Source organism: Oncorhynchus mykiss, chromosome 12 (assembly GCF_013265735.2).
Source record: "Oncorhynchus mykiss isolate Arlee chromosome 12, USDA_OmykA_1.1, whole genome shotgun sequence".
In the NCBI taxonomy this organism is placed as follows: domain Eukaryota; kingdom Metazoa; phylum Chordata; class Actinopteri; order Salmoniformes; family Salmonidae; genus Oncorhynchus; species Oncorhynchus mykiss.
The window spans coordinates 89,363,025-89,387,229 of record NC_048576.1 but is presented as its reverse complement, the minus strand read 5'-3'; the positions used below and the strand labels follow the sequence as shown (position 1 = coordinate 89,387,229).

At 46.3% G+C, this 24,205-nt stretch overlaps 2 protein-coding genes across 5 annotated transcripts in view; one reads left to right on the top strand and one right to left on the bottom strand.

Annotated features, from left to right (window-relative positions):
* Positions 1–142: 142 nt before the first annotated feature.
* LOC110487000 (dnaJ homolog subfamily A member 3, mitochondrial) lies at positions 143–12,832 on the bottom strand. 4 transcript variants are annotated; one of them, XM_036939105.1, is made up of 11 exons: positions 12,591–12,832; positions 11,808–11,950; positions 11,619–11,702; positions 11,135–11,347; positions 10,704–10,856; positions 10,463–10,610; positions 5,743–5,936; positions 5,522–5,637; positions 3,786–3,883; positions 3,476–3,608; positions 143–1,792 (listed from the first exon to the last, which is right to left on the bottom strand). In XM_036939105.1, the coding sequence occupies exons 1-10, from the start codon at positions 12,796–12,798 to the stop codon at positions 3,490–3,492; spliced, it is 1,476 nt and encodes a 491-aa protein (XP_036795000.1). In that variant the 5' UTR covers positions 12,799–12,832; the 3' UTR covers positions 143–1,792; positions 3,476–3,489. The 4 variants fall into 4 exon arrangements, with proteins under 4 accessions (XP_036795000.1, XP_036795001.1, XP_036795002.1 ...); XM_036939106.1 differs by having other exon boundaries at positions 11,808–11,944; XM_036939107.1 differs by having other exon boundaries at positions 3,556–3,608; positions 12,591–12,831.
* An 83-nt stretch (positions 12,833–12,915) lies between these two features.
* Positions 12,916–24,205, top strand: part of LOC110485259 (coronin-7-like) — a 288,889-nt gene continuing 277,599 nt past the window's right edge. Inside the window, exons 1-4 of the mRNA XM_036939103.1 lie at positions 12,916–13,318; positions 15,368–15,464; positions 15,903–15,983; positions 19,743–19,813. Of these exons, the coding sequence (XP_036794998.1) occupies positions 13,259–13,318; positions 15,368–15,464; positions 15,903–15,983; positions 19,743–19,813 (309 nt within the window). The 5' untranslated portion in view covers positions 12,916–13,258. The remainder of the gene's footprint in view (positions 13,319–15,367; positions 15,465–15,902; positions 15,984–19,742; positions 19,814–24,205) is intronic.

The window sequence follows — 24,205 nt, the reverse complement described above, 5'->3', positions numbered from 1 at the left end:
TAGTAATGTCACTTGCAATTCAGCTCTGTTATTACTTAAAGGAAGTACAGACATCTAAAGTATTAGACCAGGGTCATTGGCCCGTTCTCCAGTAGTTTAGTATTTCTACTGTTCACATCTGGCAGCAATAAGACATTAACAATTCATTTAGATTTCACTTTAATTATAGATGTTATTTACTTCTAACATGACACATTGGTATGGTTGCAATATCAACAGCTGTGTATTTACAAATATAACTAGGCAGAATGGAGGTACATGAAAGTGTGCTGCTTTGAGTGAATTCTCAGATTCATCAAGGGAGAAGGGGTTGACGAGGAGCAGAGTAAGAGGGAAGAGGTCCGGCCACATCTGATCCAACTGGTTTGAGTCATGCCCATCCTGGATGACTGGGTTCTCAGGCCCAAATGCATCTCCACACACATTACACTTTATGTAACAGAAAGGTATATCAGCCAGACAACTTCCTCTCTCACCATAGCTGTTTGACAGTACTAATGCTGGTACAACTCGTTGCAGTGGCTAGCTAGATAGGAAGCAGAGTTAACTTTACAGAACAAACGTATTATACATTTGAAGAAATCAGGAGGATCTCAACCAAAACAAAGTTCCTTATTGCAGCACAGGCCTTTCAAATTAAATGGATTTTCTATTCCTATACCCTAAGTGTACAAACCATTAGGAATAACTTCTTTCCATGACAGACTGACCAGGTGAAAGCTATGATCCCTTATTAATGACACTTCAATTTACTTCAATCAGTGTAGATGAAGGGGAGGAGACCTGTTAAAGAAGGATTTTTAAGCTTTGAGACCACAGACTTGTATTGTGTGTGTGTACCATTCAGAGGGTGAATGGGCAAGACAAAAGATTGAAATGCCTTTGAACAGGGTATGATAGTAGGTACCAGGCGCACCAGTTTGAGTGTCACAAACTGCAGTGTTGCTGGGTTTTTCCACAGTTTCCTGTGTGTAAGAACGGTCCACCACCCAAAGGACATCCAGCCAACTTGACACAACTGTGGGAAGCATTGGAGTCAACATGGACCAGCATCCCTGTGGAACGCATGACACATTGTAGACTCCATTCCCTGATGAATTGAGGCTGTTCTGAGGGAAAAAGGGGGTGCAACTCAATATTATAAAGGTGTCTAATGTTTTGTATATCCAGGTTTTTTTTTGCCATCACTGGCAACAGTGCATTCCTCAAAGACAGCAGAGAGACCATACTTTATGAGTGAATAACTGCGCTGCTATCACACGGTTAGGAATCTGATGGACAGGAACATTAGGAAAATCTATGGAATACCCTGTTAAAGTTGCCGCCCCGTTCGCTTTACATACGGATCACGTACCCCAATCTTTTCAACATGTGGTCATTTAAGATGTATAATTATATTTGTGGATGAATTTACTTCTGCCCAATGCCTTTTATGATATGCTTGAAGACCATTGCGCAACATTTTTGCACATTTAACACCATCCAAAAAACTATTTCCTCTTGGATTTGGGTTTTAGGCAACAGGTATGAGTTAGGACCACATTCTGTTTGAGTCTGTTTCAGTCCATTGTCTTCCACTGCTATGGAACTGATCAAGGATGAAAGGAGATCTGTGAAGGTAAATCTGGGGTAACCAGTCTTGTCCAGTGCCAGAGTAGGATACAGTAGACATCATCCCTCCAACACTCTCCCACCACCTGTCCCCATATCTGGTCTCTCCTTGTGGCTGTCTTCTTAGGGCATCATCTCTCTACCCTCGGACACTCGCCTCAGTTCCCAGTGGACCTTTTACCTTTCAGTATAAAAATAAAGAAACAGAATTACTGCATGTGTTTTCAAAACCAGCATATGACAAACTACTGTCCCTCCACCCATTGAAAATGACAGCAAAACATTGATTTGAATTGGGATGTCTTTTCTAGTAATTATATTTCTATGGTTAAACAATTGTGTGTATGCATGTACACTACATGACCAGAAGTACGTGGACTCCTGCTTGTCGAAAAATCTCATTCCAAAATCATGGGCATTAATATGGAGTTGGTCCCCCTTTGCTGCTATAACAACCTCCACTCGTCTGGGAAGGCTTTCCATTCGATTTTGGAACATTTCTGCAGGGACTTTCAGCCATAAGAGCATTAGTGAAGTCAGGTACTGATGATGATGGGTGATTAGGCCAGGCTCGCAGTCAGCTTTCTAATTCATCTCATAGGTGTTTGATGGAGTTGAGGTCAGGGCTCTATGCAGGCCAGTCAAGTTTTTCCACACCGATCTCAACAAACCATTTCTGTATGGATCTTGCTTTGTGCACAGGGGCATTGTCATGCTGAAACAGGAAAGGGCCTTCCCCAAACTGTTGCCACAAAGTTGGAAGCACAGAATGGTCTAGAATGTCATTGCATGCTGTAGCGTTAACATTTCCATTCACAGAAACTCAGGGGTCTAGCCTAAACTATCAAAAACAGCCCCAGACCATAACTCCTCCTCCACCAGACTTTACAGTTGGCACTATGCATTTGGGTAAGGAGTGTTCTCCTGGCATCCGGCAAATCCAGATTCGTCCATTGGACTGCCAGATGGAAAGTGTGACTCATCACTCCAGAGAACGCGTTTCCACTGCTCCAGAGTCCAATGGCGGCAAGCTTTACACCACTCCAGCTGACGCTTGGCATTGCTTGTGTGGTGATCTTAGGCTTGTCTGCTCGGCCATGGAAACCCAGTTCATGAAGCTCCCGATGAACAGTTCTTGTGCTGACGTTGCTTCTAGAGGCAGTTTGGAACTAGTAGTGAGTGTTGCAACCGAGGACAGACGAGCTTGTGTGGCCTACCACTTCGCGGCTGAGCCATTGTTGCTCCTTGACGTTTCCACTTCACAAAATATCAGCACTTACAGTTGGCCGGGGTAGCTCTATCAGGGCAGAAATTTTACTAACTGACCTGTTGGAAATGTGACATCCTATGACAGTGCCACGTTGAAAGTCCCGGAGCTCTTCAGTAAGGCCAGTCTACTGCCAATGTTTGTCTATGAAGATTGCATGGCTGTGTGCTCGATTTTATACATCTGTCAGCAACGGGTGTCTCAAATAGCCGAATCAACTAATTTGAAGGGGAGGCCACATACTTTAGTATGTATGTATAGTGTATGTATGCATGCAACTTTATACAGATGACAGTCACAAACCAGCTGACTGACAAACGATGTGCCACGAACCAGTGTGTTCCAGAAACTGTTTATCCCACATATGCATGTGCACAAGTGGCAAAGGCAACATCATGAATAGTGTGTCCTTCCTGGTTTGTGACTGTCAGGCGAAGGCATCATGACTAGTGTCCTACCCGGTTTGTGACTGTCAGGCAAAGGCATCATGAATAGTGTCCTACCTGGTTTGTGACTGTCAGGTGAAGGCATCATGACTAAAGTGTCCTACCTGGTTTGTGACTGTCAGGTGAAGGCATCATGACTAAAGTGTCCTACCTGGTTTGTGACTGTCAGGTGGAGCTAAACAATTGTTTTAACTTGGTGAAGAAGCCCTGCTCCTGCTTGCTCTCTCCTACCTCCTCTTGCCTGTCCTGCCCTGCCTCAGACTGCTTAGCACTGCTGCCCCCACCTGGTCAGAAACATGTATTGCGTGAGCTAAGGTTTTACAAATAAAAGCATTGTCAGCTTTCATGAGCAGAGCTGGGACCTCAACTAATTGTAAACCAAATGAAGAGGAGCAGGTAAGTGTGCAGTCAGTGTGTAGGAACCTAGCGCAGAAACAGTGTGTGCGTGTGTGTGCCACTACCTGCAGTGGTGCTTGTGACACCATTGACTGTCCCCTCCACTTCAGTCTCATCCTCTGCGTAGCTCATGAGCAGAGCTTTTTGTCTGTCTGTCAGGATCCTGCTCACACACAATAGTGGAGACCGTGAGGAATGAACATCTAACATTTGTCAGAGATGCAGAGATGGCATCTAAAGGTGTATTGTGTAGTAAATTACTACAGAGATGGTATCTAAAGGTGTACTGTGAGTAACTTACTACAGAGATGGCATCTAAAGGTGTACTGTGAGTAACTTACTACAGAGATGGTATCTAAAGGTGTATTGTGTAGTAAATTACTACAGAGATGGTATCTAAAGGTGTACTGTGAGTAACTTACTACAGAGATGGTATCTAAAGGTGTACTGTGAGTAACTTACTACAGAGATGGTATCTAAAGGTGTATTGTGTAGTAAATGACTACAGAGATGGTATCTAAAGGTGTATTGTGCAGTAACTTACTACAGAGATGGTATCTAAAGGTGTACTGTGAGTAACTTACTACAGAGATGGTATCTAAAGGTGTACTGTGAGTAACTTACTACAGAGATGGTATCTAAAGGTGTATTGTGTAGTAAATGACTACAGAGATGGTATCTAAAGGTGTATTGTGTAGTAAATTACTACAGAGATGGTATCTAAAGGTGTACTGTGAGTAACTTACTACAGAGATGGTATCTAAAGGTGTACTGTGAGTAACTTACTACAGAGATGGTATCTAAAGGTGTATTGTGTAGTAAATGACTACAGAGATGGTATCTAAAGGTGTATTGTGTAGTAAATGACTACAGAGATGGTATCTAAAGGTGTACTGTGAGTAACTTACTACAGAGATGGTATCTAAAGGTGTACTGTGAGTAACTTACTACAGAGATGGTATCTAAAGGTGTATTGTGTAGTAAATGACTACAGAGATGGTATCTAAAGGTGTATTGTGTAGTAACTTACTACAGAGATGGTATCTAAAGGTGTATTGTGTAGTAACTTACTACAGAGATGGTATCTAAAGGTGTACTGTGAGTAACTTACTACAGAGATGGTATCTAAAGGTGTACTGTGTAGTAAATTACTACAGAGATGGTATCTAAAGGTGTATTGTGTAGTAAATGACTACAGAGATGGTATCTAAAGGTGTATTGTGTAGTAAATTACTACAGAGATGGTATCTAAAGGTGTACTGTGAGTAACTTACTACAGAGATGGTATCTAAAGGTGTACTGTGAGTAACTTACTACAGAGATGGTATCTAAAGGTGTACTGTGTAGTAAATTACTACAGAGATGGTATCTAAAGGTGTACTGTGAGTAACTTACTACAGAGATGGTATCTAAAGGTGTATTGTGTAGTAAATTACTACAGAGATGGTATCTAAAGGTGTACTGTGTAGTAAATTACTACAGAGATGGTATCTAAAGGTGTACTGTGAGTAACTTACTACAGAGATGGTATCTAAAGGTGTACTGTGAGTAACTTACTACAGAGATGGTATCTAAAGGTGTATTGTGTAGTAAATTACTACAGAGATGGTATCTAAAGGTGTACTGTGTAGTAAATTACTACAGAGATGGTATCTAAAGGTGTATTGTGTAGTAACTTACTACAGAGATGGTATCTAAAGGTGTATTGTGTAGTAAATGACTACAGAGATGGTATCTAAAGGTGTATTGTGTGTAGCTTACTACAGAGATGGTATCTAAAGGTGTATTGTGTGTAGCTTACTTGGGGACTCGGACTTTGACGTGGACGTAGTGATCTCCGTAACCATAGCCACTGATCCGTGCGATGCCCTTCCCAGAGAGGAGGATCCTCTGGTCTGTTTGGATCCCAGCAGGGATCTACAAGAGGATTCACCAATCACAGTTAGTTACTGGCCATCAATCCATCACTCTTATGTATGTAGGTGTGTCACAGAAAGGTTGGTCTGTCCGTGTGTCTCTCACCGAGAGGTTGACTGTCTCGTAGAGGCCCTGTGCCCGGGCCGTGCCCCCCAGTACAGCCTGAGCCACAGAGATCAGCACGTCAGAGTGGATGTCTGCGCCGTCCCGTCTGAACACTGGGCTCTTCTGGACCCGAAACGTGATGAACACCTCCTTCTTCCCCACAGGCATCCTGACCGTCTGACCGTCCTCAACACCTGCAAAGAGACAACACAGCCAGTCAACCTGGGTGTGCACTACACAACTTTCAAAATCCTAACATCGCTGAGCCTCCCACATTAAACGACTCTTCCCTGTCGTTTTTTGTCTTTCCAACGTAGTGGTGCGCACTACACGATGTGGCACAGTACAGGGTCACACACTACACGATGTGGCACAGTACAGGGTCACACACTACACGATGTGGCACAGTACAGGGTCACACACTACACGATGTGGCACAGTACAGGGTCACACACTACACGATGTGGCACAGTACAGGGGGTCACACGATGTGGCACAGTACAGGGTCACACATTACACGATGTGGCACAGTACAGGGTCACACACTACACGATGTGGCACAGTACAGGGTCACACACTACACGATGTGGCACAGTACAGGGTCACACAATACGATGTGGCACAGTACAGGGTCACACACTACACGATGTGGCACAGTACAGGGTCACACGATGTGGCACAGTACAGGGTCACACACTACACGATGTGGCACAGTACAGGGGGTCACACGATGTGGCACAGTACAGGGGGTCACACGATGTGGCACAGTACAGGGGGTCACACGATGTGGCACAGTACAGGGTCACACACTACACGGTGTGGCACAGTACAGGGGGTCACACGATGTGGCACAGTACAGGGTCACACTACACGATGTGGCACAGTACAGGGGGTCACACGATGTGGCACAGTACAGGGTCACACACTACACGATGTGGCACAGTACAGGGTCACACACTACACGATGTGGCACAGTACAGGGGGTCACACGATGTGGCACAGTACAGGGTCACACACTACACGATGTGGCACAGTACAGGGTCACACACTACACGATGTGGCACAGTACAGGGTCACACACTACACGATGTGGCACAGTACAGGGTCACACACTACACGATGTGGCACAGTACAGGGGGTCACACGATGTGGCACAGTACAGGGTCACACACTACACGATGTGGCACAGTACAGGGGGTCACACGATGTGGCACAGTACAGGGGGTCACACTACACGAGGTGGCACAGTACAGGGGGTCACACGATGTGGCACAGTACAGGGTCACACACTACACGATGTGGCACAGTACAGGGGGTCACACGATGTGGCACAGTACAGGGTCACACACTACACGATGTGGCACAGTACAGGGGGTCACACGATGTGGCACAGTACAGGGTCACACACTACACGATGTGGCACAGTACAGGGGGTCACACGATGTGGCACAGTACAGGGTCACACACTACACGATGTGGCACAGTACAGGGTCACACACTACACGATGTGGCACAGTACAGGGGGTCACACGATGTGGCACAGTACAGGGTCACACACTACACGATGTGGCACAGTACAGGGGGTCACACGATGTGGCACAGTACAGGGTCACACACTACACGATGTGGCACAGTACAGGGGGTCACACGATGTGGCACAGTACAGGGTCACACACTACACGATGTGGCACAGTACAGGGGGTCACACGATGTGGCACAGTACAGGGTCACACACTACACGATGTGGCACAGTACAGGGTCACACACTACACGATGTGGCACAGTACAGGGTCACACACTACACGATGTGGCACAGTACAGGGGGTCACACGATGTGGCACAGTACAGGGGGTCACACGATGTGGCACAGTACAGGGGGTCACACGATGTGGCACAGTACAGGGGGGTCACACGATGTGGCACAGTACAGGGGGTCACACGATGTGGCACAGTACAGGGTCACACACTACACGATGTGGCACAGTACAGGGTCACACACTACACGATGTGGCACAGTACAGGGGGTCACACGATGTGGCACAGTACAGGGTCACACACTACACGATGTGGCACAGTACAGGGGGTCACACGATGTGGCACAGTACAGGGTCACACACTACACGATGTGGCACAGTACAGGGTCACACACTACACGATGTGGCACAGTACAGGGGGTCACACGATGTGGCACAGTACAGGGTCACACACTACACGATGTGGCACAGTACAGGGTCACACACTACACGATGTGGCACAGTACAGGGGGTCACACGATGTGGCACAGTACAGGGTCACACACTACACGATGTGGCACAGTACAGGGGGTCACACGATGTGGCACAGTACAGGGTCACACACTACACGATGTGGCACAGTACAGGGGGTCACACGATGTGGCACAGTACAGGGGGTCACACGATGTGGCACAGTACAGGGTCACACACTACACAATGTGGCACAGTACAGGGGGTCACACGATGTGGCACAGTACAGGGGGTCACACGATGTGGCACAGTACAGGGTCACACACTACACGATGTGGCACAGTACAGGGGGTCACACGATGTGGCACAGTACAGGGTCACACACTACACGATGTGGCACAGTACAGGGTCACACACTACACGATGTGGCACAGTACAGGGTCACACACTACACGATGTGGCACAGTACAGGGGGTCACACGATGTGGCACAGTACAGGGTCACACATTACACGATGTGGCACAGTACAGGGTCACACACTACACGATGTGGCACAGTACAGGGTCACACACTACACGATGTGGCACAGTACAGGGTCACACACTACACGATGTGGCACAGTACAGGGTCACACACTACACGATGTGGCACAGTACAGGGTCACACACTACACGATGTGGCACAGTACAGGGTCACACACTACACGATGTGGCACAGTACAGGGTCACACACTACACGATTCTTCACTCGGTCGTAAGGATTCTCCATACAGACATGCTGTCTCATGAAAACAATGATGCAATTAGATTGTTAACGTAGCTAGAACAAATCAGCCTCAAACGTTTTCAGTCAGACATTCACACCTAGTTGAAATATCTAACAATTTGACACTTTGGCTTTGGTTAAAGGCAAGTACAAACGCAAATTAGTAGTAGTTATCGTTCCTGCTCGAGAGTACACATTCTGGGTGACGCCATCATCTCACTGGCATCTTCTCTGGAGACCTCTCATTGGCTATTGCTGAACACCGTTCTCAGAACCTGTCGTTGTACATCTCACACTAGAAGAGCATTGCAGATTTTGTGCCGATAAAATCAAACAGGTTTGAAAATATCAGGACGTCTGGGACGCTCAAAGACGGGATCAGTAGCCCTCAGATTACGTCTCTGACCCACTCACGTTAAACCTGCTCACGTTTTATAGACGTTTCAAACATAGGAAGTGCTTCATTCAGCATTATAGAGTTTTATAAACGTTTCAAACATTAGGGACTGCTTCATTCAGCATTATAGAGTTTTATAAATGTTTAAAACATTAGGGACTGCTTCATTCAGCATTATAGAGTTTTATAAACGTTTCAAACATAGGAAGTGCTTCATTCAGCATTATAGAGTTTTATAAACGTTTCAAACATTAGGGACTGCTTCATTCAGCATTATAGAGTTTTATAAACGTTTCAAACATTAGGGACTGCTTCATTCAGCATTATAGAGTTTTATAAACGTTTCAAACATAGGAAGTGCTTCATTCAGCATTATAGAGTTTTATAAACGTTTCAAACATTAGGGACTGCTTCATTCAGCATTATAGAGTTTTATAAATGTTTAAAACAGTTTAGAAGATAATTATGGGGTGGCAGGTAGCCTAGTGGTTAGAGCTTTGGGCCAGTAACCAAAAGTTGGCTGGACCGAATCCCCAAGCTGACCAGGTAAAAATCTGTCGTTCTGACAGCCTCGCTACTGTATACAGCCTCGCTACTGTATACAGCCTCGCTACTGTATACAGCCTCGCTACTGTATACAGCCTCTCTACTGTATACAGCCTCGCTACTGTATACAGCCTCGCTACTGTATACAGCCTCGCTACTGTATACAGCCTCGCTACTGTATACAGCCTCGCTACTGTATACAGCCGCTACTGTATATAGCCTCTCTACTGTATATAGCCTCTCTACTGTATATAGCCTCTCTACTGTATATAGCCTCTCTACTGTATATAGCCTCTCTACTGTATATAGCCTCTCTACTGTATATAGCCTCTCTACTGTATATAGCCTCTCTACTGTATATAGCCTCTCTACTGTATATAGCCTCTACTGTATATAGCCTCGCTACTGTTATTTTTCACTGTTGTTTTTATTTCTTTATTTACCCATTGTTCACCTAATACCTTTTTTGCATTGTTGGTTAGAGCCTGTAAGTGAGCATTTAACTGTAAGGTCTACAACACCGGTTGTATTTGGCGCACGAGACAAATAAACTTTGATTTGATAACCCACTGTTCCCCAGTAGGCAGTCATTGTAAATAAGAATTTGTTCTTAACTGACTTGCCTAGTTAAATAAAGGTTGAATTTAAAAAAATGATTAGTGATCTTAATGAGAAAAGGAAGAGATTCAGGATGAGATGGCTGCTCCTGGGTCTCTCTGTCTCACATTAGAAAATGCATACTACGTTTAGATTCCAGATAAGACTGGGTAGGTATAGGAGTGAGAGTCAGTGTGTGGGTGTGTCTCACCTGCTGGGACAGGAACCATTACTGTCTTTTTCTGTCTGGTCTGTCCGGTCCCGTGACAGGAGTTACATGGGGTGGAGATCACAGTGCCTTTCCCATTACACCGACGACATGTCGACCGCATCACAAAGGGGCCCGTGTTCACCGTCTCCTGTACAGGGCAAAACACACAAGCACGTGAGACAAGCACGTGAGACAAGCACGTGAGACACGAACACTTCACGCCACACATCATGTCACCTACCATGCCAGAGCCATTGCAGTAGTGGCAGTGCACAACCTTGGTGCCAGGCTCGCTCCCTTTGCCATCACATCGCTGGCAGCTGGCCTCAGTGTTGAACGCCATCTCTTTGTTGACCCCCTTGGCAGCTTGGGTGAACGTCAGCTCCATGATAAACTGGGAGGAAAGGAGGGACAAGAGATTCATATTGGATGTCTTTAACAAAAAGTTTACACTCCTAAAAAAGTAATTGCTTCCTGCTTTTACTTCCTGGCATGGGCTCACTCAATATGACCTCACTGAACATTGACTTGAATGAGCAGTCAAAACTTCTGTTTGTGCTGTATAGCCAACTCATATGGTGGTTGTCATGCACAGACAGCACAAGCAGATCTGGGATTAGGCTAATCATAACCCCTTGGTTCTAAAAGCAGTATGGCATCCCAACTACATACCTCCTGGGGCTGATCAAATACGGCATTGAAGTCCCCAAAGCCACGGCTTCCAGAGAACTCCCCAAAGATCTTGCGGAACAGTTCCTCTGGGTCCACGCTGTTGGCCTGTCCGCTCCTGTACTGCTGGTGTCCACCACCGCCCGCCTGGCTGGCGTCGAACCCTGCCACCCCGTACGTGTCATACTGCTTCCTCTTCACCTCGTCACTCAGCACCTGGGGGAGGACAAAGCAGGAAGTAAGATGCACTGTTCTCCAATAAGACCAGGCAGTTCCTTCATTGAGTCAAGTGGTTCTGATGTTTCGTTTACTTGATTAACTGACACTTTCTTCAAGAGTGACATCAAATAGTACCAAGAAACCGGTTAGGAAAGTAACGAACTAGTGATTCCACATCAGCAACACAAGTCACAGAAATATTGCTATCCTTTAATCTAATTTTAGTTTCTTAAAAGGGGAAGCCCATTTTGAAGAAGGTCAGCCAAACCTCATAAGCTTCAGCCAGCTGAGCAAATTTCTCCTTGGCCTTAGGGTCTTCCTTGTTGGTGTCAGGGTGATACTTCTTAGCCATCTGAAGAGGGACAACAACAAAAGTTCTCTTTCCACAACTGTGGTGATTGGTGACAGCTAAGGATCAATACAGCAAGTCAACACTACACAGAAAGTGATCACACACCTGATAATACGCTTTCTTGATCTCTTTCTGGGTGGCAGTGCGTGGTACCTCCAACACCGTGTAGAAGTCCTGCTTGTTGGAGGCTGGGGCACTTGTGTGGAAGGACAGTGTGCAGATGACATGGGGAGATTTAACACCTGGAACTACCAAGAAAGGGCTTGTGAGTAGATTACACCTGGCAACATGACTGTGGATTATTATTGTTGTCCTTCTGTAGTCATCTATTTCCAAGGTAGCTACAGGCCTGTACACTCACAATTCATCTATAACACTAAGCAGGGCTCGATATATCTGAGGACTCAATCAAATACATAAAGTTAGCTGCTGTCTGTGATGATCAACTCTTGGGCCAATACATTTCTAGCAAACGCCAGTTGGCATATATAGCTAGCTAATCAGGGATCATGCAGATACAGCTAGTTCAACGCAATGTTTGACTGTACAGTTCAGTAGCCATTACTGACAGTCCGTTCAAGATCATCAGTGCTGTGACCTGACATTACTTTCCTTGCAATGGCTATGGAGCTGCAGGCTTGCTACAGTACCAAACACCTCCAGCAATTTGAATGCGTATAAGCTAACTACTAGCTCGTTAGCTAGCCAGCTATGGGCTGAGCTAAGGTTAGTCTGTCTTTCAGTTGTATCGTTAGGAATGTTACCGTGGTGTCAATTTTGTTGTTGTTGGAGACTGTCAGTTGTGTCCAAAAAGGTGAATGGAAACTACGAGAAACGCTAGCATCAAGCTAGCCTAGCTTGCTAGTTAGGCCGTCTCTGTGCACCCACCTGACAGCCCTCTCAATGTCAACGCATTCCCCGTGCCCCCACGCATTGCATTGCTTCCCGGCCAGAATTTCTGTGCTCCAAAAGTCGACAGACTTCTTGAGCCTCCATTGGAAGAAGGGGCCAGAGCACAACAAGCACGACGGTGACCAGAGGACACAGCAACTGTTATCCAACGTGTGGAGATGCGAGCCGCTGAGGACGCCATCATTACTTTACTGCTGTTACTCAGCGGGGACTGCGCATGTGCAAGTAAAGGTGTGTCACGGACATGCGCAAAAGAATTGACTGTCAATAAATCTATTTTTTGTTTCAAGATGTTCGCAAACTAACTTTCACTCTGTTGAAACGTCTGTACTTGAGAAACTGTGGAATAGTATTTAAACAGTTGAATCCCATGTAGTCCGCTTCTTACTCACGGCAATTACGATTAAACGTTTCAAAACAGAAACATTTGTATTTTACCGTGGTCAATCATCATTGATGTAGCTAAACAGGGGTCTGAGTCGATCGTCGATTGAATCGCTCACACAGTACAGCGAGTTGTGACAGTGCTGAACTCGAGAACTGTCATCTGAAAAGGAGTGTGCTGCTGAGTGCCTGCTCTTTTCGAATAGTATCAACAAGACAGAGATACCCGGAAGGCACGAAAGTTAATTCAGGGGACTAGAATGAATCGTTTCAAGACCTCCAAATTCAAAAACACCACCCCGAAGATCGCCAAGAAAGATGTAAGTAATGAGCGTTGCAAGAAAGCCTCGCCAGCATTGTTTTTTAGCAACGGTGAAGAAGACGGAATGGAGTTGTGTTTTGGGGAACGTCTGAAAATGTTTGGAGGAAATGGAACTTCCTGCATATCTGCAGAAGGCTGCTGCATCGCAAGAGTGTGTTGGTAGAGAAACAATAGTCTACGAAAACCAAGTGCAAACCGCGAAGGCTGCTAACGTGACAGTGTTAACCATGTGGTTATTGTTATCTAGCTAGCTTTCAGCAGTCTATGCAAATTCCACGTTTGAAATTGACAGCGGTTCGTATTGGTCAGGATTGTCAGATGTTACAGATAGGCAGGCTGTGATGCCCATCATCACTGAATAGACACATTGTTTGGAATGTATCAGAATTCCTGCTCTCATTGTAACCGGTCATCATTCTACAATGTAGCAGCCATGCTCAGATTTGAGTTCTAAAGTGCACTGTACATACAGTGCGTATCCCTACTCCATTTAACAAAGCTCCTCTCTGTCAACCAATGACTGTAGGCTGTGAGTAAGATACACAGTAGTGGTGTCATGCCATCGGTTATGAAATATACCATTACTTGGATGCTTATTCTCCATGTAGCAAACCTCCACACAGTCTCACAGTGTGAGTGAGTTCCAGCTGCAGAGCGGATCTCTGATCCTGTTATGAGGACTGCCTCAGAAAAGCAACACTCAAAGCACCATCTCAAATGTTAGGAGCGAGGGAGAGGGAGAACTCCAAGGAGTGAGTGAGTGAGAATGGGCACCTTGTTCTCTTTATGCCTGGCTGCCTGTGGAGCAGTACTGTGTGTTTCCTGAGAGAGAGAAACTAGCTGTTTTGCTGGGCTCTCAGACACTGTCTGGGCTGCTAAGTGCTCTCTGTACCTTCCCTGCCGGAGCCCGCGACAGTGTTCAGGCCTGTTGTCTGACATGGTTAGCCCATAACGGTTTTGGCAGCAGTGATATTCAAACACACGGCGCTCCTGCCTATGCCCTGTTGTTAGTGTTGTGAAAGGAGGTTTTAGAATACGCATCGCAGGGAGTCGCTCCCACTTCCTTAACATTCTGCTGATTCAACATGGACGGCAGAGGGTGTGTGTAACAACATGCCCTCTGATACCCTCTTCCTTATTATGACAGTCTGAATCTTCCTTATTATGACAGTCTGAATCTTCCCTATTATGACAGTCAGAATCTTCCCTATTATGACAGTTAGTCTGAATCTTCCCTATTATGACAGTTAGTCTGAATCTTCCCTATTATGACAGTTAGGCTGAATCTTCCTTATTATGACAGTTAGGCTGAATCTTCCCTATTATGACAGTTAGTCTGAATCTTCCCTATTATGACAGTTAGTCTGAATCTTCCTTATTATGACAGTTGGTCTGAATCTTCCTTATTATGACAGTTGGTCTGAATCTTCCTTATTATGACAGTTAGTCTAAATCTTCCTTATTATGATAGTTAGTCTGAATCTTCCCTATTATGACAGTTAGTCTGAATCTTCCTTATTATGACAGTTAGTCTGAATCTTCCTTATTATGACAGTTAGTCTTAATCTTCCTGATAATGACAGTTAGTCTGAATCTTGGGTGTTTGGAGAAGCAGTGTGTGTGTGCTCTGCCTGTGTATTTAAGTTATCCACAGTTTATTTTGGGATGACAATGAAGGGCATTGCACTTCAGCAGTGTGTGTCTAAAAGTGTGTGAGCTGTTATTCTCTTGTGTGGACTTGTCAAGGGAATGCTTAGGATCCCACTCAGTTGGATAGACTTGCATTTAAATGAACAGACAATAACTGAAACATTCTAATGGTTTTCTTGTCAAGTATAGCAACAATTCTGTTCGCCCCTACTCTATTATATTAGCGGAGGTCAGAAATAGCCTACTCATAATGACCGTTAGACAGTGTCATCTTTTAGGCCACTGCGATCACCTTTGTTGTATCTGATGGCCAGTTGCTTAAGTCATCTTCCTAATGATAGCTCCAGTGTCCCACCACACCTACCCCTAATGCACTGTGAATTTCCCCTGTGTCCAGGGCTGGATCAGTAATGTCCGGGCAGGATCCTTCACCTCTCAGGGGAACCACATCAAATCCAGCACCAGGCTTGTGGCCTTCAACACTGACCAGGCCGGTAAGGATAAGACTGAGTCAGGACAACTATAGAACCAAACTGTGCTTTCTTTTCTAAATGTCAGTTCCTGCATGATTCCAGCAACTATGGTGGATGTGCTATCCTTTTGGCCCTATAGTGTGATTCAGGCAACAGTGGTATGCTAAGTGGGGTTCAACTAAATATATTCTATTCTTTCTAGTCTCTGTTATGAGGAGTCATGCTGTCTGTCTCTGGTATATTTACCTGTCTGTCTCTGGTATATTTACCTGTCTGTCTCTGGTATATTTACCTGTCTGTCTCTGGTAAGTTCACCTGTCTGTTGAAGCGTGTGTGAGCAGGTATTGCCATCACAGAGCAGATATCTCTATCTGTTTTGTTAGAGCAGGCCATATCAGTATGAAAGAGAGACTGTATAGATCATGCTGTCTGTCTCTTGTGTGTGTGTCTTGTCACCAGGTGGAGGAATGCTTGGCCTCACCTCTGTGGAACCAGGGTCTGATGGCAAGTGGACAGTGACTGTGATCCCATGTCATGCTGGTAAGATCCCTCTATCCACTTTTCATTCATTTTTCCTGAGTGGCGCAGCGGTCTAAGGCTCTGCCTCTCAGTGCTAGAGGCATCACTACAGACCCGGGTTAGATCCTGGGCTGTATCACAACCTGCCGTGATGGGGAGTCCCATTTGCCCAGCGTTGTCCGTGTTAATGGAGGGTTTGGCTGGGGTAGGCCGTCATTGTAAAATCTCTCCTTCACAAGCCCCAGACACTATCCACTCATCACAACTCTCTTTTTTCTCTCTCTGTTGTTTTACATTTCTTAAAGCTGCAATATGTAACAATTTGGGCAACCTAAACAATAAACAAATTCATATAGAAATGTGTATTATAGATCTGTCATTTGCATTTAAAGGAAGAATGAGAAGTAGATCTGTTCTATGTGAGCTATTTCTATGCTTTCCGTTAAAGTTTTGTTTTCGTCTTTTGCTTGAAACAGCTGGAAATACAATATTTTTAGTTATGTAAAATGTTTCACAGCGGTTTAGATGGTATAATGACTCTGTACACTACACTTGTTTGTTTTGTCACATCAACTGCAATTAAGTGAACTATTATAATTTTAGCAACCAGGACATGGCGGAGCCATTCCTGCATCGTGCATCTTTAATATTTCATATTCTTACCATGAGTACGTTTTAGTACAATCCCAGATAAATGATTGTGCTGTCTGTCTGTCTTGCCAACTGCTATGGTCATTGTCACGACTCCCGACCAAAGGAGTTAGCTAGACAGTACAACCAGATCTGGAACTAGGTGTAGTGAACATGAGTCAGGTACATGGTTGCTCATGGTCTCGTGATGAGCTAGCCCTGCCTGCGACATCAAAATCAGTGGCCCAAAAGGGAATTTCCTCTTGGTCTAAAGTGGTTTTTAACGTGAGAGACCAGGGTTAAGATGTTTCAACCTTTATCGAACTGACTCCCTTTTGTCTGCTTTTTTAACAAGACCATTTTCTTAAAGGTCCAGTCCAAAATGTGATTTCCTGCGTTTTATATTTACACTGCTCAAAAAAATAAAGGGAACACTTAAACAACACAATGTAACTCCAAGTCGATTACACTTCTGTGAAATCAAACTGTCCACTTAGGAAGCAACACTGATTGACAATAAATTTCACATGCTGTTGTGCAAATGGATTAGACAACAGGTGGACATTATAGGCAATTAGCAAGACACCCCCAATAAAGGAGTGGTTCTGCAGGTGTGAACCACAGACCACTTCTCAGTTCCTATGCTTCCTGGCTGATGTTTTGGTCACTTTTGAATGCTGGTGGTGCTTTCACTCTAGTGGTAGCATGAGACGGAGTCTACAACCCACACAAGTGGCTCAGGTAGTGCAGCTCATCCAGGATGGCACATCAATGCGAGCTGTGGCAAGAAGGTTTGCTGTGTCTGTCAGAGTAGTGTCCAGAGCATGGAGGCGCTACCAGGAGACAGGCCAGTACATAGGGGGCGTGGAGGAGGCCGTAGGAGGGCAACAACCCAGCAGCAGGACCGCTACCTCCGCCTTTGTGCAAGGAGGAGCAGGAGGAGTACTGCCAGAGCCCTGCAAAATGACCTCCAGCAGGCCACAAATGTGCATGTGTCTGCTCAAACGGTCAGAAACAGACTCCATGAGGGTGGTATGAGGGCCCGACGTCCACAGGTGGGGGTTGTACTTACAGCCCAACACCGTGCAGGACGTTTGGCATTTGCCAGAGAACACCAAGATTGCCAAATTCGCCACTGGCGCCCTGTGCTCTTCACAGATGAAAGCAGGTTCACACTGAGCACATGTGACAGACGTGACAGAGTCTGGAGACGCCATGGAGAACGTTCTGCTGCCTGCAACATCCTCCAGCATGACCGGTTTGGCGGTGGGTCAGTCATGGTGTGGGGTGGTATTTCTTTGGGGGGCTGCACAGCCCTCCATGTGCTCGCCAGAGGTAGCCTGTCTGCCATTAGGTACCGTATGCTGGTGCGGTTGCCCTGGGTTCCTCCTAATGCAAGACAATGCTAGACCTCATGTGGCTGGAGTGTGTCAGCAGTTCCTGCAAGAGGAAGGCATTGATGCTATGGACTGGCCCGCCCGTTCCCCAGACCTGAATCCAATTGAGCACATCTGGGACATCATGTTTCGCTCCATCCACCAACACCACGTTGCACCACAGACTGTCCAGGAGTTGGCGGATGCTTTAGTCCAGGTCTGGGAGGAGATCCCTCAGGAGACCATCCGCCACCTCATCAGGAGCATGCCCAGGCATTGTAGGGAGGTCATACAGGCACGTGGAGGCCACACACACTACTGAGACTCATTTGGACTTGTTTTAAGGACATTACATCAAAGTTGGAGCAGCCTGTAGTGTGGTTTTCCACTATAATTGTGAGTGTGACTCCAAATCCAGACCTCCATGGGTTGATAAATTAGATTTTTTGATTTTTGTGATTTTGTTGTCAGCACATTCAACTATGTAAAGAAAAAAGTATTTAATAAGAATATTTCATTCATTCAGATCTAGGATGTGTTATTTTAGTATTCCCTTTATTTTTTTGAGCAGTGTATTTCCACACTAGGAGGTTGGATAATACTCTGAAATTGTGAAAATTATTATAATGCCCTTTTAGTGTAAGAGCTGTTTGGAAAGACCACCTGAAATATCAGCCTGTTTTGGTGGGATGGATTTTTGGCCTTCCATGGTGACATTCAGGAAGTTTGTTCATTTACCAATAAGAATGAGGGTTCCAAACCTCTGTGCCAATAACCACTAGTTTTTAGTTTCCCCCTCCCCACTCAGACCACTCCCAGACTGTCAGAGCTAAATTCTTCCTTGAGAAATTGCTTTGTTATGAAGCGTTTGTTTCTTTTTGACCATTTTAATTGAAACCAATCACAGTAAGCTACTTAATTGTTCCCCAGAAGTGATTTGATATTGTCACAAAAACTGCTGCATTGGACTTTTAACTTATCCAAGTGATCACAAGAGGAATGCATCGTTCTCAAATAAACCCTTAAACCTGTGACCTAAATCTCTTGTTTGTCCTCCTCTTTGTCTGTCTCTCTCTCACTCTCTTACTCAGATCTGACAACTGATTTGTCCTCTCTCTCTCTCACTCAGATCTGACAACTGATTTGTCCTCTCTCTCTCTCTCTCTCTCTCTCTCACTCTCTTACTCTCTTACTCAGATCTGACAACTGATTTGTCCTCTCTCTCTCTCTCTCTCACTCAGATCTGACAACTGATTTGTCCTCTCTCTCTCTCTCTCTCTCACTCTCTTACTCAGATCTGACAACTGATTTGTCCTCGCTTTCTCACTCTCTCAGATCTGATAACTGATTTGGACTTCTCTCTGTCTCTCTCTCTCTCTCTATCTCTCAGATAACTGATTTGGACTTCTCTGTCTGTCTCTCTCTCTCACTCAATTCAATTCAAGGGCTTTATTGGCATGGGAAACATGTGTTAACATTGCCAAAGCAAGTGAGGTAGATAATATACAAAAGTGAAATAAACAATAACAATTAACAGTAAACATTACACATACAGAAGTTTCAAAACAATAAAGACATTACAAATGTCATATTATTTTTATATATATATATATATATATATATATATATCAGTGTTTTCTCTCTCTCTCTCTCAGATCTGATAACTGATTTGTCCTCCTCTCTGTCTCTCTCAGATCTGATAACTGATTTGTCCTCTCTCTGTCTCTCTCTCAGATCTGATAACTGATTTGTCATCTCTCTGTCTCTCTCTCAGATCTGATAACTGATTTGGACTTCTCTCCGTTTGATGATAATCTCCTGGCTACCTGTTCTGCAGATGAAACGGTGAGGCCCTCCTGTCTCTCGGTCCTCATTCCTCTGAGGCCCTGTCCTCATTCCTCTAAGGCCCTGTCTTCATTTAAAAAAAATGTCCTTCATTCTTTCCTTCCTTCCTCTTGACCTTTCACCTAACTATAAGATGAGTCATAGCTTTAAGAGAGGAAGGAAGGAAAGAGGATTTCGTTATGGTCATACACTCTCTTGCAGACTGGTTGTCTGTTTTTTTCATGGTACATGCACATACTCATGAACAGTTGTTTGTATCTTTAGGCCGGGAACGAGGGCTCTGACACATCTGGATGAAAAAATGAATTGCATTGACTGTTATTATGTGGAAAGGAACCTTTGAAGTCACTCAGAGTCCATGTGTGAGTGTGTATGCAGACTCAGCAGCAGGGTCTGCCTCAGAGGGCTGAGTAAACACATGTACAGCCACACTGAGCCAAAGCCTCAGTGCACAGTAAAGTACCCAGCATATGTAGAGGAGCCCTGAGCTCAGCTAGGATACTTTATATTCCCAGCTTTCATCTGCTGCCAAGAAGACATATTGTTTTAGTCACCTTGTTGTGCTGAGTAACACACACAGACGTCCACACCCACAAAAACACATGTACACACACACACACACACACCCTGTTTTAAGACTTTGTCATCGCTTTTGCCATGCTTTGGGCTCCTGAGTGGCAGTGGTCTAAGACACTTCATCTCAGTGCAAGAGGCGGCACTGCAGTACCTGGTTCGAATCCAGGCTGCATCACATCCTGCCGTGATTGGGAGTCCCATAGGGCGTCGTCTGGGTTTGGCCTGGGGAGGCCATCATTGTAAATAAGAATTTGTTCTTACCTGACTTGCCTAGTTAAATAAAATAATAAAACAGGCCCCAGGTGGCATTTAAAAGGCTCCAATTTACCACCTTATTGCTGGATTAAATCCTGTATCTGCAGCTGTATACCACTTGGTTCTCCAGTCCCGGTGTCAGGAGTCCCAGTAGGGAGAACATGGTCCCGGTGTCAGGAGTCCTAGTAGGGAGAACATGGTCCCGATGTCAGGAGTCCTAGTAGTGAGAACATGGTCCAGGTGTCAGGAGTCCCAGTAGGGAGAACATGGTCCAGGTGTCAGGAGTCCCAGTAGGGAGAACATGGTCCCGGTGTCAGGAGTCCTAGTAGTGAGAACATGGTCCAGGTGTCAGGAGTCCCAGTAGGGAGAACATGGTCCCGGTGTCAGGAGTCCCAGTAGGGAGACCATGGTCCCGGTGTCAGGAGTCCCAGTAGGGAGAACATGGTCCAGGTGTCTGTAGTTCTAGTAGTGAGAACGTGGTCCCGGTGTCAGGAGTCCTAGTTGTGAGAACATGGTCCAGGTGTCTGTAGTTCTAGTAGTGAGAACGTGGTCCCGGTGTCTGTAGTTCTAGGAGTGAGATCGTGGTCCAGGTGTCTGTAGTCCTACTAGGGAGAACATGGTCCAGGTGTCTGTAGTTCTAGTAGTGAGAACATGGTCCAGGTGTCTGTAGTTCTACTAGGGAGAACATGGTCCAGGTGTCTGTAGTCCTACTAGGGAGAACATGGTCCAGGTGTCTGTAGTCCTACTAGGGACAACATGGTCCAGGTGTCTGTAGTCCTACTAGGGAGAACATGGTCCAGGTGTCTGTAGTCCTACTAGGGACAACATGGTCCAGGTGTCTGTAGTCCTACTAGGGAGAACATGGTCCAGGTGTCTGTAGTTCTAGGAGTGAGAACGTGGTCCAGGTGTCTGTAGTCCTACTAGGGAGAACATGGTCCAGGTGTCTGTAGTCCTACTAGGGAGAACATGGTCCAGGTGTCTGTAGTCCTACTAGGGAGAACATGGTCCAGGTGTCTGTAGTTCTAGGAGTGAGAACGTGGTCCAGGTGTCTGTAGTCCTACTAGGGAGAACGTGGTCCAGGTGTCTGTAGTCCTACTAGGGAGAACATGGTCCAGGTGTCTGTAGTCCTACTAGGGAGAACATGGTCCAGGTGTCTGTAGTCCTACTAGGGAGAACATGGTCCAGGTGTCTGTAGTCCTACTAGGTAGAACATGGTCCAGGTGTCTGTAGTCCTACTAGGGAGAACATGGTCCCGGTGTCTGTAGTCCTAGTAGGGAGAACGTGGTCCAGGTGTCTGTAGTCCTAGTAGTGAGAACGTGGTCCAGGTGTCTGTAGTCCTACTAGGGAGAACATGGTCCAGGTGTCTGTAGTCCTACTAGGGAGAACATGGTCCCGGTGTCAGGAGTCCCAGTAGGGAGAACGTGGTCCAGGTGTCTGTAGTCCTAGTAGGGATAACATGGTCCAGGTGTCTGTAGTCCTACTAGGGAGAACATGGTCCAGGTGTCTGTAGTCCTACTAGGGAGAACATGGTCCAGGTGTCTGTAGTCCTACTAGGGAGAACGTGGTCCAGGTGTCTGTAGTCCTACTAGGGAGAACATGGTCCAGGTGTCTGTAGTCCTACTAGGGAGAACATGGTCCAGGTGTCTGTAGTCCTACTAGGGAGAACATGGTCCAGGTGTCTGTAGTCCTACTAGGGAGAACATGGTCCCGGTGTCTGTAGTCCTAGTAGGGAGAACATGGTCCAGGTGTCTGTAGTCCTAGTAGGGAGAACATGGTCCAGGTGTCTGTAGTCCTAGTAGTGAAAGCTCCAATGTTTAACAGTAGGTGGTTGGGTATGGGCAAACTGAGTCTGCTGCAATGGGTTTTAGGGCAAGGCCAGCTGTTGGAAATTAACTCACTGTTCATTAACAACAGGGTTGGGGCTGATGGCATGTCTATCAACTCTGCCTTTCAATTTTAAGTGAGTGTAGCTGGGGTTTGAACGTTCAGTGAGTGTAGCTGGGGTTTGAACGTTCAGTGAGTGTAGCTGGGGTTTGAACGTTCAGTGAGTGGAGCTGGGGTTTGAACGTTCAGTGAGTGGAGCTGGGGTACGAACGTTCAGTGAGTGGAGCTGGGGTACGAACGTTCAGTGAGTGTAGCTGGGGTACGAACGTTCAGTGAGTGGAGCTGGGGTACGAACGTTCAGTGAGTGGAGCTGGGGTACGAACGTTCAGTGAGTGGAGCTGGGGTACGAACGTTCAGTGAGTGGAGCTGGGGTACGAACGTTCAGTGAGTGGAGCTGGGGTACGAACGTTCAGTGAGTGGAGCTGGGGTACGAACGTTCAGTGAGTGGAGCTGGGGTACGAACGTTCAGTGAGTGGAGCTGGGGTACGAACGTTCAGTGAGTGGAGCTGGGGTACGAACGTTCAGTGAGTGGAGCTGGGGTACGAACGTTCAGTGAGTGGAGCTGGGGTACGAACGTTCAGTGAGTGGAGCTGGGGTACGAACGTTCAGTGAGTGGAGCTGGGGTACGAACGTTCAGTGAGTGGAGCTGGGGTACGAACGTTCAGTGAGTGGAGCTGGGGTACGAACGTTCAGTGAGTGGAGCTGGGGTACGAACGTTCAGTGAGTGGAGCTGGGGTACGAACGTTCAGTGAGTGGAGCTGGGGTACGAACGTTCAGTGAGTGGAGCTGGGGTACGAACGTTCAGTGAGTGGAGCTGGGGTACGAACGTTCAGTGAGTGGAGCTGGGGTACGAACGTTCAGTGAGTGGAGCTCACTCCACTCACTGAGTGGAGCTGGGGTACGAACGTTCAGTGAGTGGAGCTGGGGTACGAACGTTCAGTGAGTGGAGCTGGGGTACGAACGTTCAGTGAGTGTAGCTGGGGTACGAACGTTCAGTGAGTGGAGCTGGGGTACGAACGTTCAGTGAGTGGAGCTGGGGTACGAACGTTCAGTGAGTGGAGTTGGGGTACGAACGTTCAGTGAGTGGAGCTGGGGTACGAACGTTCAGTGAGTGTAGCTGGGGTTTGAACGTTCAGTGAGTGGAGTTGGGGTACGAACGTTCAGTGAGTGGAGCTGGGGTACGAACGTTCAGTGAGTGGAGCTGGGGTACGAACGTTCAGTGAGTGGAGTTGGGGTACGAACGTTCAGTGAGTGGAGCTGGGGTACGAACGTTCAGTGAGTGGAGTTGGGGTACGAACGTTCAGTGAGTGGAGCTGGGGTTTGAACGTTCAGTGAGTGGAGCTGGGGTACGAACGTTCAGTGAGTGGAGCTGGGGTACGAACGTTCAGTGAGTGGAGCTGGGGTTTGAACGTTCAGTGAGTGTAGCTGGGGTACGAACGTTCAGTGAGTGGAGCTGGGGTACGAACGTTCAGTGAGTGTAGCTGGGGTTTGAACGTTCAGTGAGTGGAGCTGGGGTACGAACGTTCAGTGAGTGGAGCTGGGGTTTGAACGTTCAGTGAGTGTAGCTGGGGTTTGAACGTTCAGTGAGTGGAGCTGGGGTACGAACGTTCAGTGAGTGTAGCTGGGGTTTGAACGTTCAGTGAGTGGAGCTGGGGTACGAACGTTCAGTGAGTGGAG

Coding starts and splice junctions, on each gene's coding strand:
- LOC110487000 (XM_036939105.1), bottom strand. CDS start 12,798: ATGATGGCGTCCTCAGCGGCTCGCATCTCCACACGTTGGATAACAGTT. Junction 11,951..12,590: donor GACATTGAGAGGGCTGTCAG/GTGGGTGCACAG, acceptor CTTTCTTGGTAG/TTCCAGGTGTTAAATCTCCC. Junction 10,857..11,134: donor TATTTGATCAGCCCCAGGAG/GTATGTAGTTGG, acceptor CTTTCCTCCCAG/TTTATCATGGAGCTGACGTT.